At 42.6% G+C, this 14841-nt stretch overlaps 1 protein-coding gene across 1 annotated transcript in view; it reads right to left on the bottom strand.

Moving 5' to 3' along the window:
• The window catches only part of pth1r (parathyroid hormone 1 receptor), a 94943-nt gene that overhangs the window by 18363 nt on the left and 61739 nt on the right, over positions 1-14841 (bottom strand). Inside the window, exons 8-9 of the mRNA XM_041189297.1 lie at positions 14246-14399; positions 465-525 (exon numbers count right to left, since the gene is read on the bottom strand). Coding sequence (XP_041045231.1) covers positions 465-525; positions 14246-14399 — 215 coding nt within the window. The remainder of the gene's footprint in view (positions 1-464; positions 526-14245; positions 14400-14841) is intronic.

The following is a 14841-nucleotide window of genomic DNA, read 5'->3' as shown; positions in this document are numbered from 1 at the left end:
GCTCCAGGAATCCAGAACAAGTAAACACAACCTTAAAATCAAAGTCAAACCATTTAGGAGTGAAATCAAGAAGCAGTTTTTCACACATAGGGTAGTGGAGATCTGGAACATTTTCCCTCAAAAGACTGAGGATGCCAGGTTTTCAAGACTGAAACCATAGATTTTTGTTAGGTAAGGGAGATAACTGGAGTTGAAGTACAGATCAGCCATGATCTAATAGAGTGGGGGAACAGGCGCGAGAGGTTGAATGGCCTACCCCTGTCCCAATGTTCAATAGGGGTGTCCCTAAGTAGGGGATCAAGAAATCATGAAAGAGGGCAGTCTACATAGTATAGTTATATATGGAACCAGGGCAGAGCAGGCTGAATGACATTTTTTTGCTTTAGATTTTCATATTTTCTTGTGCTCGCTCTTATTAAGAGGCTCACAGATTTTCCAGGCAAATGTTAACTTGCTGTACGTACTGTGTATCTGCCAGAGTTGCTCTCACACTTGCCCATGCTGCCACGAATACAGCAGGAACACCTATGGATGAAAAAAAGTAAAAAAAACACTCATTTACAATAGAAATTTAAATTTCTCTGAGTAGAACCTTTCCCTTTATTTTTGTTATTTCAGTGCCAGCCTTGACTTACTGGCAGGGTCCTCAACTCAGAAATGTGTAGCTTCAAGTACCACTCCGGAGACACACAATATTGGACAGTGCAGTATCAAAAGAAATGCTGCATTGTCAGAGGTGGTGTCTTTCAGATGAAATGCTATGTACAGCTTTTCTTGCCTTAGGACATTCCAAACCATTTTACAGCCAATTAAGTACTCTGAATTATACTAACTGTTGTAATGTAGGAAACACAGCAATCAATATGTGACAGCAAAGTCCCACAAACAGCAATGATTAGGTTATCTGTTTCACTGGGGAAAATATATTGGCCTGGACACAAAGAACTCCCTCATAATTCTTCAATTAGTGCCATGCATTCTTTTACATCTAACTCAGAGAGAACAGGGCTTTTATTTAACATTGCATCCCAAAGACAGCACCTCCAAAAGTGGAACGCTCACACTGTAATGCTCAGGAGTGTCAGTCTGTGTTGCGTCCTCAAGTGTCTGGAGTTGAGCCTCAATCCATGAGCTTCTGACTCAGGGATGAGCCTAGACTAACACCATTATTTTTAGGTGCCTTAAGAACAAGATCTCACTCAGATGTGATGAACTTAAATATCCTGTCAACATCAAAGGCCAAAATTTCCAAGACTCGTTCTGTGGGATTCCCATTGCCCCTGTAGTCTCTGTTGCTGACCCCAGCTAGAGTATCAAGGTTTAGAGCACAGTTAACTAATTTACATATTTCTGACACATGCCCATGTCAGCATGGATGGGGGTCTGCAGGAAAAGGAGAAGGAACATACAACAATGGCAAACAGCTAAGGGCGGGCATGAGGGGAGCATGACCTTAGCAATCAGTTCCCTTTATGAGGACCTACAATCTCTTGGGGAGTTGCAAGGGCCTTGGAGAGGGTATAGAGCAGAATTACCAGAGTAGGGTTGCCAATTTGAATGGCTGGGAGTCTCCTGGTGCCGGCATCAATGTCCCAGTGACAATTGAAAGCAATCTGGGAGAATTTGAAACATTATTTTAAATAAATTAATTAATATGTCATAAACTGCTACTAATGTGGGTCATGCACGCATAATCCGCTCATAAACATCATTGCCTGTTTTTTCCTGCTGAGAAGGTGAAAGACTAAGCTCTCACATGTAATTGTAAAGAAGACTGTGCATGAGTAATGGAATGGCAACTGCCATGTGCTTTGTGTTGGTTTGCTCGGTGGGAGGCTCAGACAACTGCTCAGCAGCTGCCCTCACTGGCCTGTGAGATGAGTGCGGTGTGAACAGGTTGGGGGAATAGGTGCTTCTGCAGGAAGCAGATGCAGGGTGCGAGGACTTGGTCCCGGGATGGAGAATATGCCGGCAACTTGCCTGGGCCTGGATTCCATTTGCTGCAACTTTGTAACCAGGACCAGCAAATGTTGCATTGACGACAATCATCAGGAGGAAGCAGGCAGGGCCACCGCCAGCTGGAGAGTGGAATCCGAGGTGGCTGCTTGTCAGCGTTCAGTGCGTGTGTGTGTGTGTGTGTGCGCGCGCATGTGTGTGTGTGTACGTGTTTGCATGTATATGTGTGTGTGTGCATGTATGCGTGTGTGCGTGTGTACATGTGTGTACGTGTGTGTGCATGTGTGAATACGTGTGTATGCGTGCGTGTGCACGTGTGTACGTGTGTGTGTGCATGTGTGTGTGTGTGTGTGTGCATGTGTGTGTGTGTGTGTGCAGCGGGATTTTACATTCCCGCTGTCATCAGCTGGATTTATAACGGCTCGCCGCATTTTACGACCCCCTCCCTGCCAAAACGGGGCCGTGAAATTCTGCCCTGTGTATGCGTGTGCGTGTGTATGTGTGCCCAGGGGATTATCCTTCAGGAGCCCCCAGCAGTGTGTTGGGTGGGGGAGGGGAGAATGCAAGCGGAAAGACTGGGGTCTGAGCTGGGGAGAGTGTGAGGATTCAGCTTTAAAGGGCCGCCTCCTGATTGCAGTTCCAGTGAGTGCCCAGACACAATTATACCTGATTAAAGTTTTTAAAAAGCAGTTTTTCCAATGCTGGTAATGATCAAGGATTGAGGTGGGAAGTTCAAGTATAAATGTCAGGCAAGAACTAGATTCAGCAAGATTACAACTTCACATACTGACCACACAGCCTAGCTTCACATGTTAGTCTCTGGTGTCAAGGAAATATCAAATTTTTCCTAATATTATTGTGGGATACTTTAAAGCTGGCATGTGTGTCTGTGTGTGTGTGTGTGTGTGTGTGTATGGTTCTGTGTGTACGGCTAATTTAATTAAACTAGAGACAATTAGTCTGCAAGGTTTATTGTATCAAAGAAATTAAGTGTAAGACAGGCATTTGAAATAGAGATGAGTAAAGCTAGGGTGAGGTCAGTAGATATGGTGTGAATGGAATTTTCATTTTTAGATAAGTGGAGAAGAGTTTGATTTTCAAAGGGACAAGGAAAATGTTTATAACCAGCAAGATAAATAAGACAAGGTTGTTACGTTGATTTTTCCCAATTTGGCCATAATGATATCATGAAAGATTTTATATTCTGGGGAAAGTAACTTCTAAAGACAAGTTGAAACAATGGGATTTACAAATCAAAAAAGGGAGAAATATATTTAAAGAACAATGGAAGGCAGTGTGAGGTGCAGCCTGAAGAGATTGAAAGGTGCACTGTGATGGGAAAAGCCTGTAGCCACCCTGCAGAAGTTTGCTGTTCCAATAACCACAGTTGTGTTACAGGGAACACCTATTGCAGTAGTTGGAACATAGAAAAGCTCTGGAAATAAGAATACTATAGATTCTGAGATCCAGGGGCAGGAAAAACCAGTTGTTTGTGTACAGGTGGAGCAGGAAGGATCAGTGATACGTAAAGAAGTGAGAAGGATATAGTTTCACTCGAGGCGATTCAGAGGAGGTTCACTAGATTTATTCCAGAGATGTGGGCCTTGTCTTATGAGGAGAGATTGAGCAGTTTAGGCCTATACTTGCTAGAGTTTCGAAGGATGAGATTGAGGTATATAAGAGGCTATAGGGGATAGACAAAGTAGACATAGAGCAGATGTTTCACCTTCTGGGGCATTCTAAAACGAGAGACCATAGTTTTAGACTAAGGGGCAGTAGATTTAAATCAGAGATGAGGAGGAATTACTTTTCTCAAAGGGTCATGAATCTGTGGAATTCACTACCTCAGAGTGCAGTGGATGCCAGTACGCTGAATAAATATAAGGAGGGGGGAAGAGGGCGAGCACAAGCTTTATGCATGCATGCGAGTGAGCCGTTGAAAATCTCCTTGAAGCACAGAGCTGCTTCAAGGAAATAAAGAGTTTTAAAAATTAGAAATGATTTTTTTTAAATGTTATAAAACATGTCCCCTCATGTAACTCTGTCACATCAGTAGGGACATGTTATAAATGAAATTTAAAATTTTTATTTTATTTTTATTTGATGTTGGAAACCTCATCCCATCCATGGATGACGTTTCCAAAAAAATGCAAAGGCCGCTTGGCCTTTTCGCCTACCTGCCAACCATAAGGTTGGACGGGCCACGAAAAATTTGTTTCAATTACCTTGTTAATGGCCTTAATAGGCCTTTTGATTGTCGGTGGGTGTGCTGCTGATTCCCACATGCGCTCGCCGACCGAAATATCAAGCAACTGCGCATTGACGTCAGGATGCTCGCCCGACATCAGCACACATCATTTTACACTCAAGCGGGCTGTGTGCGCGCGCCTGCCCACCAAGTTAAAAATTCTGCCCATTAAAATTTTAAGGGACACAGGGGCTGGTCAGTCCTTAATGTTTGGGATAGTTCCATTTGTTGTCCACAGGGAGTTTTGCATGATGGTAATAAGTGGAATTCATGGAGATGCTAAACCTATTCCATTGTGGAAGGTAAATTTAAAAAGTAAGTTGAAAACAGGTGAGGTGATTGTTGGAATAGTAGAAAAATTGCCCATTGCAGGAGTTCAATTTATCTTAGGTAATGATGTAGCTGGGTCACAGATCTTGGTGTTGCCTATTGTAGTTGAGCAACCTGTGGAGATGCATTCAACAGAGATGTTGTGGAAAGAACATCCTGGATTGTTTCCACATTTTATTGTAATGAGATCACAAACTCATGGGTTGGAACAGGAGGGAGTGGAATCTAAAAGGTAGGGGATGGATGCTGACATCCAATTAGCTGGATCTGTCTTTGAAAAGGTTGTGCAGGAAGAGAAGATTAAAGAGAATGAGGTGGAAGCGTTTAGCTCAGTGAGATTGGTAGAATTACAGCAGAAGGATTCATGAATAAAGAAGTTATATCAGACAGCTTATTCAGAAACAGAGGCAGAATGTATTCCAGAAGGTAATGTGTTAATAAGGAAATGGAGACCATCTCATATTCCAGCAGATGAGAAGTGAGCAGTAGTACATCAAATAATTACACCATCTGGATACAGAAATGAAATATTGAGAGTAGCTTGTGAAATTCCAATAACTGGACATTTAGGAATTAGGAAAACTCAGGCGAAAATACAAAAACATTTTCATTGGCCTGAACTGCATTAAGATGTAGGCAAATTCTGTAGATCATGTCACACATGCTAGGTGACAGGAAGACCTCAAGCAGTGATTAATCCTGCACCTTTAATTCCGATTCAAGCAGTTGAGGAACCTTTTACCAGGGTCTTGATTGATTATGTAGACCAAAAGTGGAAATCAGTACTTGCTGACAATCATGGATGTGTCTATTAGATTTCCAGAAGCAATAACTTTATGAAATATTACAGCAAGAGAATTGTAGAGGAGTTGTCCAAATGTTTTCCAAATATGGGTTACCAAAAGAAATACAATTGGATCAAGGTTAGAAATTCATGTCACAGCTGTGTAAGGAAGCAGTCAGCAGCCTGGGGATAAAACAGTTTAAGTCATCAGCTTAGCATCCTGAATCACAAGGTACTTTAGAGAGATGGCATTAAACTTTAAAAATATGATGAAAGCCACGGGATTGGGATCAGGCGATTCCATTCTTGTTATTTGCTATTGGGGATGCCCCTAATAAATCAACAGAATTTAGTCCTTTGAATTAGTCCATGGTCATGAGCTGAGGGGACCATTTAAGTTGATTCAGGAGAAACTAGTGGCTCAGAGTTCAGAAACTACTCTCCTGGATTATGTGACAAAATTCAAAAAAGATTGAACAAAGCATGTGAGTTAGTTAAGGAACATTTAAAGACACCACAGCAGGTGATGAAGGCAAATACAGATAAGAGGACCAAAACTTGTAGTTTTGTTGCTGGGGAAAAGGTGTTAGTTTTGTTACCAGTGTCAGGTGAACCATTAAAGGCAAGGCTTAGTGGGCCTTGCAGGATTGAAAAGAGGCTGAGTGAAGTAATTTATTTAATAAATGCTCCTTTAGAACAAAGAAGCAGAGGGTGTGTCATGTAAATGTACTTAAAAAGTACTTTGACAGGGAAGACAACCAAAGGAGGTATTAGTAGTGGTAGATAAAGCGAAAGAGGTAGAAATGAAGGATACTGAAATTGATTTTCCTCTAACGAAACTGGACATTGAGGGGGTACTTAAAAATTTAAATGTAATATTGAGTTACCTTCCAGACAAGTGTCAAAATGATTTGGAAAGGCTATTGCAGTTACACAAAGAAATTTGTGGGAATAAGCTGGGGAAAACAAATTTAACTACACATGATGTGGATGTGAGATTCAGTTTCAATAAGGCAATGTCTTTATAGATTAAATCTAGTAAAATTAACTCAAGTGCAAAAAGAAATCGAATTCATGATTCAGAATGACATCATACAATCTAGTTGCAGTACCTGGAGTTCACCTATTGTGATGGTGCCGAAACCGGATAGAACATAAAGACTGTGCGTGGATTATCGAAAAGTAAATGCAGTAGCAAAAGTGGAAGCATATTCTATCCCATGCTTGGAAGATTGTATTGAGAAAGTGGGGCAAGCAGAGTTTATCATAAATATTGACTTGCTATGAGGATATTGGCAAGTACCATTACCAGAAAGAGAAAAAGAGATATCAGCTTTTGTAAGATGGATTATATCAGTTTAAAATTGTGTCATTTGGTGTGAAGAGTGCACTAGCAGCATTTCAAAGACTGACAAAATAATTGTAGGACTGAGCAACTGTGCTGTTTATTTTGACAACTTGGTGGTTTTCAGTCAAATGTGGGAGGATCATTTACAATATCTGAAAGAACTGTTTGATTGACTGCAAAGAGCTAATTTGGCGATGAACTTGGCTAATTGTGAATTTGCAAAAGCTTAAGTTACATATCTAGGCCATACCGTTGGACATGGGCAGGTGGCTCCAAGAGATGTGAAAATAAAAGTCATCATGAATTTCCTAGAGCCTACAACAAAACGGGAAGTTTTGAGATTTCTGGGTAAGAGTGGATTTTACCAGAAGTTTGTACCAAATTTTAGCAGTGTGGTTGCTCCATTGACTGAACTACTAATGAAGACCAAGAAATTTCAATGGACACACAATTGTCAGAATGTATTTTACACTTTAAAAATGGTGTTGACTATGACACCAATTTTGGCAATAATTAGCACCTAATTATGCCAAGCAGTTTAAGTTGGCAATTGATTCGAGTGATTAAGGTATTGGTGCTGTGTTGTTACAAGAAGATGAAACATGAATTGAAAAGCCGGCAGTATATTTTTCACGGAAGCTGAATGTACATCAGAACAGATACTCAACCATTAAAAAAGAGACTCTAGCCCAGGCATTAGTGCTACAGAATTTCAAAGTTTATGTTGCAAGCAATTCATCAGAAATAATTGTTTATGCAGACCACAATCCTTTTAAATTTCTGGACAAATTTCAAGACTGAAGTGCACTGTTCAGGTGGAGTTTATTACTGCAACCATTTAATTTACAGATTATACATGTGACTGGACAAGAAAATTTAATTGCAGATGCTTTGTCAAGAGTTTAAAGTTCAAAGGAAATTGGGCATTTTAACCTTGGACACTGGACCGAAATGATCTCTGTTGATTCTAAGAATTTGTATATATTGTCATGTTAATGCATGTACCTGGCAGTGTAACAGTTTTGTGTATATTGATAAGTGCAGTAAGCAATGTAAGATGGGTTGAGAAAATGAAACCATCTTTTAAGTTTATGACAATTCGTTTTTCCATTAGGATGGAGGTGTCAAGGAACTACCATATTTGTCCTAACATTATTGTGGGATACTTTAAAGCTGGCTTATGTGTGTGTGTGTATGGTCCTGTGTGTGTGGCTAATTTAAATAAACAAGAGACGACTTGACTGCAAGGTTGATATTATCATAGAAATTAGGTGTAAAACAAGTACTTGAAATGGAGATGAGTAAAGCTAGGATGAGGTCAGTAGATAAGGTCTGAATGGAATTTTCAGTTTTAGAGAAGTGGAGAAGTGTTTGATTTTCAAAGGGACTTGGAAAATGTTTACAACCAGCTAGATAAATAAGGCAAGGTTATTACACTGATTTTTCCCAATTTGGCCATAATGATAACATGAAAGATTTTATGTTCTGGGAAGAGTAGCTTCTAAAGGCAAGTTGAAACAATGGAATTTCCAGATCAAAAAAGGGAGAAATATATTTAAAGTAGGATCGAAGGCTGTGTGAGGTGTGGCCTTGTGAGATTTTGGAAGGTGCACCATGTGAAACAAACTGGTGGGAAAAGCCTTTAGCCACGCTGCAGAAGTTTCTTGTGCCGATGACCACAGTTGTGTTAAAAGCCTTTGGAAGTCCATTGTCCAGTGGGTGCTTAAGGTAATACTGCTGGATGACTTTATAAATTTGGGATCTATTTGGACTGTTGCCTTAAAGGGGGTGTGTAATTGGGAGTCTGGTTAAGGAGAAATTTTTAGAACTGTTCTCACGGTGTAACTGCAGTCTTGTGTGTGTTCAAGTGTTTTCTTATTTTGGTAATAAATGTTTTAATTTAATCTTTAAAATCTCTAAAAGTGGCAATGGGCTCATTACTTCTGAGTTCATTGCACCAGCCTTCCTGTAATAAATGCAAATTGCAAAACTGTAGTAACAGCGTGGCCAATTTCCTTTGTGGATTTGGTCAACCTGACAAATACCACCTGCCATATCATAACACCAGGGCTTTGGTCATTGCCCACACCAAATGGGCTCACCCACTTGTGCCATACTACCAGGATTCAATGATGGCCCTTCTGCCAATGTCTCCTGGGATATGTCCAGCCAGAGTCAACAACCCTATGCCAGAGTGATACCAAGGGTGAGAGACTTCAGTTATGTGAGAGACTAGACAAACTAAAATTGTTCTCCTTAGAGCAGAGAATGTTCAGGAGATATTCAAGATTACAAAATTATAATGAGTGATAGAAAATACTGGTTTCAGATAATGGACAAGAGTAGCAGAGTGGAGATGAAGAGTATTTTTGCAGCAAGTTCTTCTAAGGTGATGATTTTTTGCACTGCCTGGAAGGATGGTGGAAGGAGATTCAATAGTAACTTTCAAAGGAAATGGGAATAAATACTGCAAAGATAAAAATTTGAATGGCATTGAGGAAAGATCAGGGGCATGGGATTAATTGGACCAATTGGATTCTGATCCCCATGCCCCCAGCTTACATTCTGATCTCCCATGACCCACACTCTGAACTCCCTCCAACTCACATTCCAATCTCCCACAACCCACACTCCTGATCTCCCCACCAACCCTGGCTCTGATCTCCCCCTGACCCGAACTCTGATTTCCCCCTCGGCCCACCCTCTGATCTCCCCCTCGACCCACCCTCTGATCTCCCCCTCGGCCCAATCTCTGATCTCCCCCTCGGCCCACCCTCTGATCTCCCCCTCGGCCCACCCTCTGATCTCCCCCTCGGCCCACCCTCTGATCTCCCCCTCGGCCCACCCTCTGATCTCCCCCTCGGCCCACCCTCTGATCACCCCCTTGGCCCACCCTCTGATCTCCCCCTTGGCCCACCCTCTGATCTCTCCCCTGACCCTGACTCTGATCTCCCCCCGGCCCTGACTCTAATCTCCCTCCGATCCTGACTCCGATCTCCCCCCGACCCTGACTCAGATCTCCCCCCAACCCTGACTCTGATCTCCCCCTGACCAATGCTCAGATCTCCCCTGACCCATCCTCTGAACTCCCCCCCAACCCACACTCTGATCTCCCCCTCAGCCCACCCTCTGATCTCCTAATTAACCAATACTCAGATCTCCCCCAACCCCCACTCTGATCTGCCCCCATGGCTCAAGCTCTGATCTCCCCCTCAGCCCACACTCTGATCTCCCCCAAACCCTGATATCCGCCCCCCCCGACCCACACTTTGATCTCTCCACTCAACCCACACTTTGATCCCCCACCGACCCAAACTCAGATCTCCCTTGATCAATACTCAGAACTCCCCCAACCCATACGCTGATCCCCCTTCTTGGCCCACACTCTGATCTCCCCCCAACCCACACTCTGATCTCCCCCCAACCCACACTCTGATCTCCCCCCAACCCACACTCTGATCTCCTCCCTCAGCCCACACTCTGATCTCCCCCCTCAGCCCACACTCTGATTTCCCCCCTTGGCCGAAGCTCTGATCTCCCCTCAACCCACACCCTGATCTCCCATCGACCCACACTCTGCTATCCCCATGACCCACATTCTGATCTCCCCTCGAACCGCATGCTAATCTTGCCCCGACCCTGACTCTGATCTCTCTGTTGACTGATGTCTCTCCCTTTATACGCTCCCTGGCTCCAGCCTTCCATTGCAGGGCTTCCTGCCCAACCATCTCCCAGCATGTCAACTGGCTGGCTAACCACCTTGGAAATGGATAAAAATATTCAAATGAGATCCTGTCATTAAATTCATCATGACCTTCACATTAGCCACATTTACAGATTTACTTTCCACTATGATTTCCCCTGCCCCCAGCGTCCCCATTTATATTGGGGGCTATTACATTCAATTCTGGACACTACAGATTAGGAAGGATGTCAAGGCTGTAGCAAGGTTGCAGAATAGATTTACTAGAATAGTACCAGGGGTGGGAGACTTCAATTATGTAAAGAGACTGGAGAAACTGGGGTCTTTCTCCTTAGAGCAGAGAAGGGTTAAGAGAAGCTTTGACAGACATGTTCAAAATCATGAAAGGTTTTGATACAATAATTAAGGAGGAATTGTTCCAGTGGCAGAAGGGTCAGTAACTAAGGGTCAAGATTTAAGATAATTAGCAAAAGAACCAGAGGGGAGTTGAGGAGAATTTCTTTGATGCAGCAAGTTGTTGTGCGCTGCCTGAAAGGGTGGTGGAAGCACATTCAATAATAACATTCAAAGGTGAATTGGATAAATACTGAAAGGTGAAAAATTTGCAGTGAGACTAATTGGATAGCTCTTTCAAAGAGCTGGCACAAGTACAACGGTTCAAATGGCCTCCTTCTATGCTGTATGATTCTGTGGTAAACCATGCAATTACTACACCGAATGCAAAGCACTAAAATATATCTTTAAACACTGTGTTAATGAGAAAGATTGGCTTCCAAACCAGTGCCTCAAGCCCATCATACACCTAAGGCTGAGAATGCCCCTGGGAGACATCTAACGGTGACTGTGAGCCCAACTGATTGCCTGGGTTGGCTTAGGAGGAATTTTTTATGAAATGGAGTCTGTCAATAATTCCCAAATCTAAAATTGCAAAGAGGAAATGATTGACTGTGATGTTGGCATATTGGTGTAAGGAGGGGCTATGAAGATTCCCAGTCACTCTGCTGGAGGTGGTGGGGGTTCGGGTGGGGTTCCAGACATGCTCTGAAAATCCTGTTTGTTGCAAATACTTTCATATTTTTTACTTTTTATACTTTTAATTCTTTTATAATCCTGCTACCTTTCCAATAATGAATCTAACCATAATCTCCACACAGGGAGAGCCAATCTCTCTGTCATTCAACTCTGAGAATAACAGTGATGGACAATGGAGGATAGCACAGGCTGGCTTATTGTCCTCAAGAGGAAAAATCCACCTGGAATCCTGCTCCCCCTCACAGCTTCTCATAAATGAGATGAACTGTCAATCGAGCCCCCTACTGTCTCCAGATGACAAGTAGCTGTTGACTTTCTATGGGAGGGGGTCCTCCAGCTCATGGAAGATCTGAAGAATTCTGGGGATGTGGCATAACAATATATGACAGAATCAGCAGAAGCCGTGTGGAAATTACTCAGTCTTCTGATGAATGGCAGGGAGCTTGTTTTGCTATTGAACTTCAACATGCTTTTCATACAACTGTTAATTCTCCTTTGACAGGTAACTCCAGCAACTGCCCCCACCCCCACCCACCCTCTTATCTATATTCCTGTCCCAATATTTACTTAGGTCTCATAGTCCTACATTTTATCAAGTCCTTTAATGACAGTCTCTAATTTTAATTCTAGCCAACAGAGTGCATTATCTCCTTCAACGCTCAATTCTCCAAAATCAGCTGTCATTATTAGAAATGGTGAGAGAATTCTACATGATGGGGTCGATTTGAACCCCAACCACTTGTGACTTGACCTTTATCACATTGTTTCCAATTTGAACCTGCAGGTGAAAGATACAGCCACCTAACACGAATGGGAGTGGGATGGTGGGGGAGGAGACAGTGGGGGTTGGCTCGTTAATCTATGCAATTCAATCTATGTTAGAAAGACCCCAAAGTGTTTTACTGAGGCCTGAGTGAGGAACTTGTCATAGTTTTCCAACCAGGTTGAAGGTGGTCTCCAAATAGTTGGAGGCCCTCTCAGTAAATTAAACATTCTCCTTCATTGAGCCAAAAAGAGAGGACTCCTTGCTCCTCTGCCCGAAACCTACAAGATTCTCCTAAAATCCCTGACCTTACAACTTATCTATTTGTCAGTGAGCTCCCTCACACTCCAGGCAGCAACTGCTGCCTATCCCAATGATGGCCCAGTCCCAAAGAAGGGTCATATTGGTCTCGAAAAATTAACTCTGTTTCTCTCTCCACAGATGCTGCCAGGCCTGCTGAGATTTTCCAGCATTTTCTGATTTCTGTTTTTATAGCACCTACTTTTTGCCTGTTTCAGATGAGCTGCTGAATGACAAAATTAGATGAGACCCTCAAACTGGGGCCTGAGAGCAATTTTTGCATTAGTTTCTTACCCTCTTCCACCCCTTTCACTATCACCCACCTCACCCACCCAAACTGCTAGGGATTAAAATCAACTCCAATGATTTAATATATTACTTACTCCATTCACAATACAGCAATTCATTAGTTGTGGCCGTAGAATGGAAACTGAGCTGTGTTGTTACATCCTATCGCTGCTCAATGAATGTATTTCATGAGACCCCAAGCAAGCAGGGTAATGCAGAAATTTCAGCCCTACATGCACAACATGAAGATATTTTTACATACCCTTGCTCGGTGTTTCCGTGTTAATTTTTCAGACACAAACCCAATGTCTTACATATGGCAAAGAAGATATCCAAAATGTTTCTTTTAGTCAGGTCAGTGCTTGATGAATGTTTGTGTTTCCAAACCAAGCTATGAAGAAACCCACACAGTGAGAGTTTCTAGTTGCCTGGTGTGAGGTACATCTCTCTTGCCATGGGTCACACCTTACTTACCCAACCTCAGGGAGCTTAGTAGTTGGTTACATAGAGCAAATGTGCACATTTCTCACAGATCCATTCCCATCTTACAGCCACTACTAATGACAACTGCACTGGGAATGGATTAGGTAATATATCAAATCATTGGGATAGTGCCTGGCTATGACTAGCCAAAACCATTTTGCTAACAATTACAGAGAGAGAGAGAGAGGTGGTGAGGGCAGGGGGAGGGTATATGTGTGTGTATGTGGAGAAGGAGGGAGGAAGAGAGAGAAGGATAGAGGGAGAATGCATCGGCATATATAGATGGTGTTTTTTTATTCTTTCATGGGATGTGGACATCGCTGGCTTGGCCAGCATTTATTGCCCATCCCTAATTGCCCTTGAGAAGGTGGTGGTGAGCCGCCTTCTTGAACTACTGCAGTCTAAGTGGTGCAGGTACATCCATGGTGCTGTTAGGAAGGGAATTCCAGGACTTTGACCCAGCGACAGTGAATAAAGGAATGGCAACGTAGTTTCAAGTCAGGATGGTGTATGACTTGGAGGGGAACTTGCAGGTGGTGGTGTTCCCCTGTATCCACTGGCCTTGTCCTTGGTGGTAGAGGTTGCAGACTTGGAAAGTGTTGTCGAAGGAATCTTGGTGAGTTACTGTATGAATCTTATAGATGGTACACTCTGCTGCCACTGTGCTTCAGTGGTGGAGGGAATGAATGTTTGAGGTGGTGGATGGGGTGCTAGTCAAGTGGCCTGCTTTGTCCTGGACGGTGTTAAGCTTCTTGAGTGTTGTTGGAGCTGCACTCAAAGATAGAGACAGAAATAATGATGCAGAAACAGATTGACATAGAGAGAAGCAGAGGGAAAGGGACAGAAAGGGACCAACAAAAATAAACATTGAAATAGAAGGGCAAAGAGCGAGAAAGAGAAAACATACTTGCTGCTTGAAAGGGATGATAGACAGAGAGTAAGAGATATGGAGAGAGGCAGGGAGATAGTAAATAGAGGAAAAATCAGTTTGTTAAAAATCTTTATCTTACCCCAGCCTATTAAGGTGAAGCCCCAGAGATACTTTTTATCAGAGAAAAAGGTCATGAAGATGAGGCTGTGGAGATAGAGGCCTTCCACCAGAATCCAGTAGTAATTAGTAGCCAGGAAGTAAAGGAAAATGGTAACAGCCACCTTGCAGCCAATCTGGAAAACATTGAGGAGAAACATATCAGCACATCGATAGACCAGAGTTACTACAGCTCTAAAACCTTGACAGGTAGTTACAATGATCTGATAGAGTCAAAACTTGGTGACAATTATGATGTCAACAACGTGAGGTCCTCTTTAAATCACACACCCCTTCCCCATGTAAACATTTCAAGACACTCCTACAAATGAGGAGCAGTACTTATAGGAACTTTTTCTCAATCCCAATCTTTTTATCTTTGAATTTCACCCACATCTTGTCAAAGTTTCATGAAGAAAACGATAAATAAAGAACTACTATTACTGAACATCAATTGTGAGTTGAGTCGATGATGTGGCATCCTGATTCTTCTCAAGAAAACCAGGTGACAGGATCGGGCAAATTCTGGAAGGGTTGATTGGGAAGTGGAATTAATTTGCAGTGATCTGGTTGCAAATA

This window comes from Carcharodon carcharias, chromosome 6 (assembly GCF_017639515.1).
Source record: "Carcharodon carcharias isolate sCarCar2 chromosome 6, sCarCar2.pri, whole genome shotgun sequence".
NCBI classification, from domain to species: domain Eukaryota; kingdom Metazoa; phylum Chordata; class Chondrichthyes; order Lamniformes; family Lamnidae; genus Carcharodon; species Carcharodon carcharias.
Note: the sequence above shows the minus strand (reverse complement) of the source record. Positions and strands in the feature narration are given on the sequence as shown.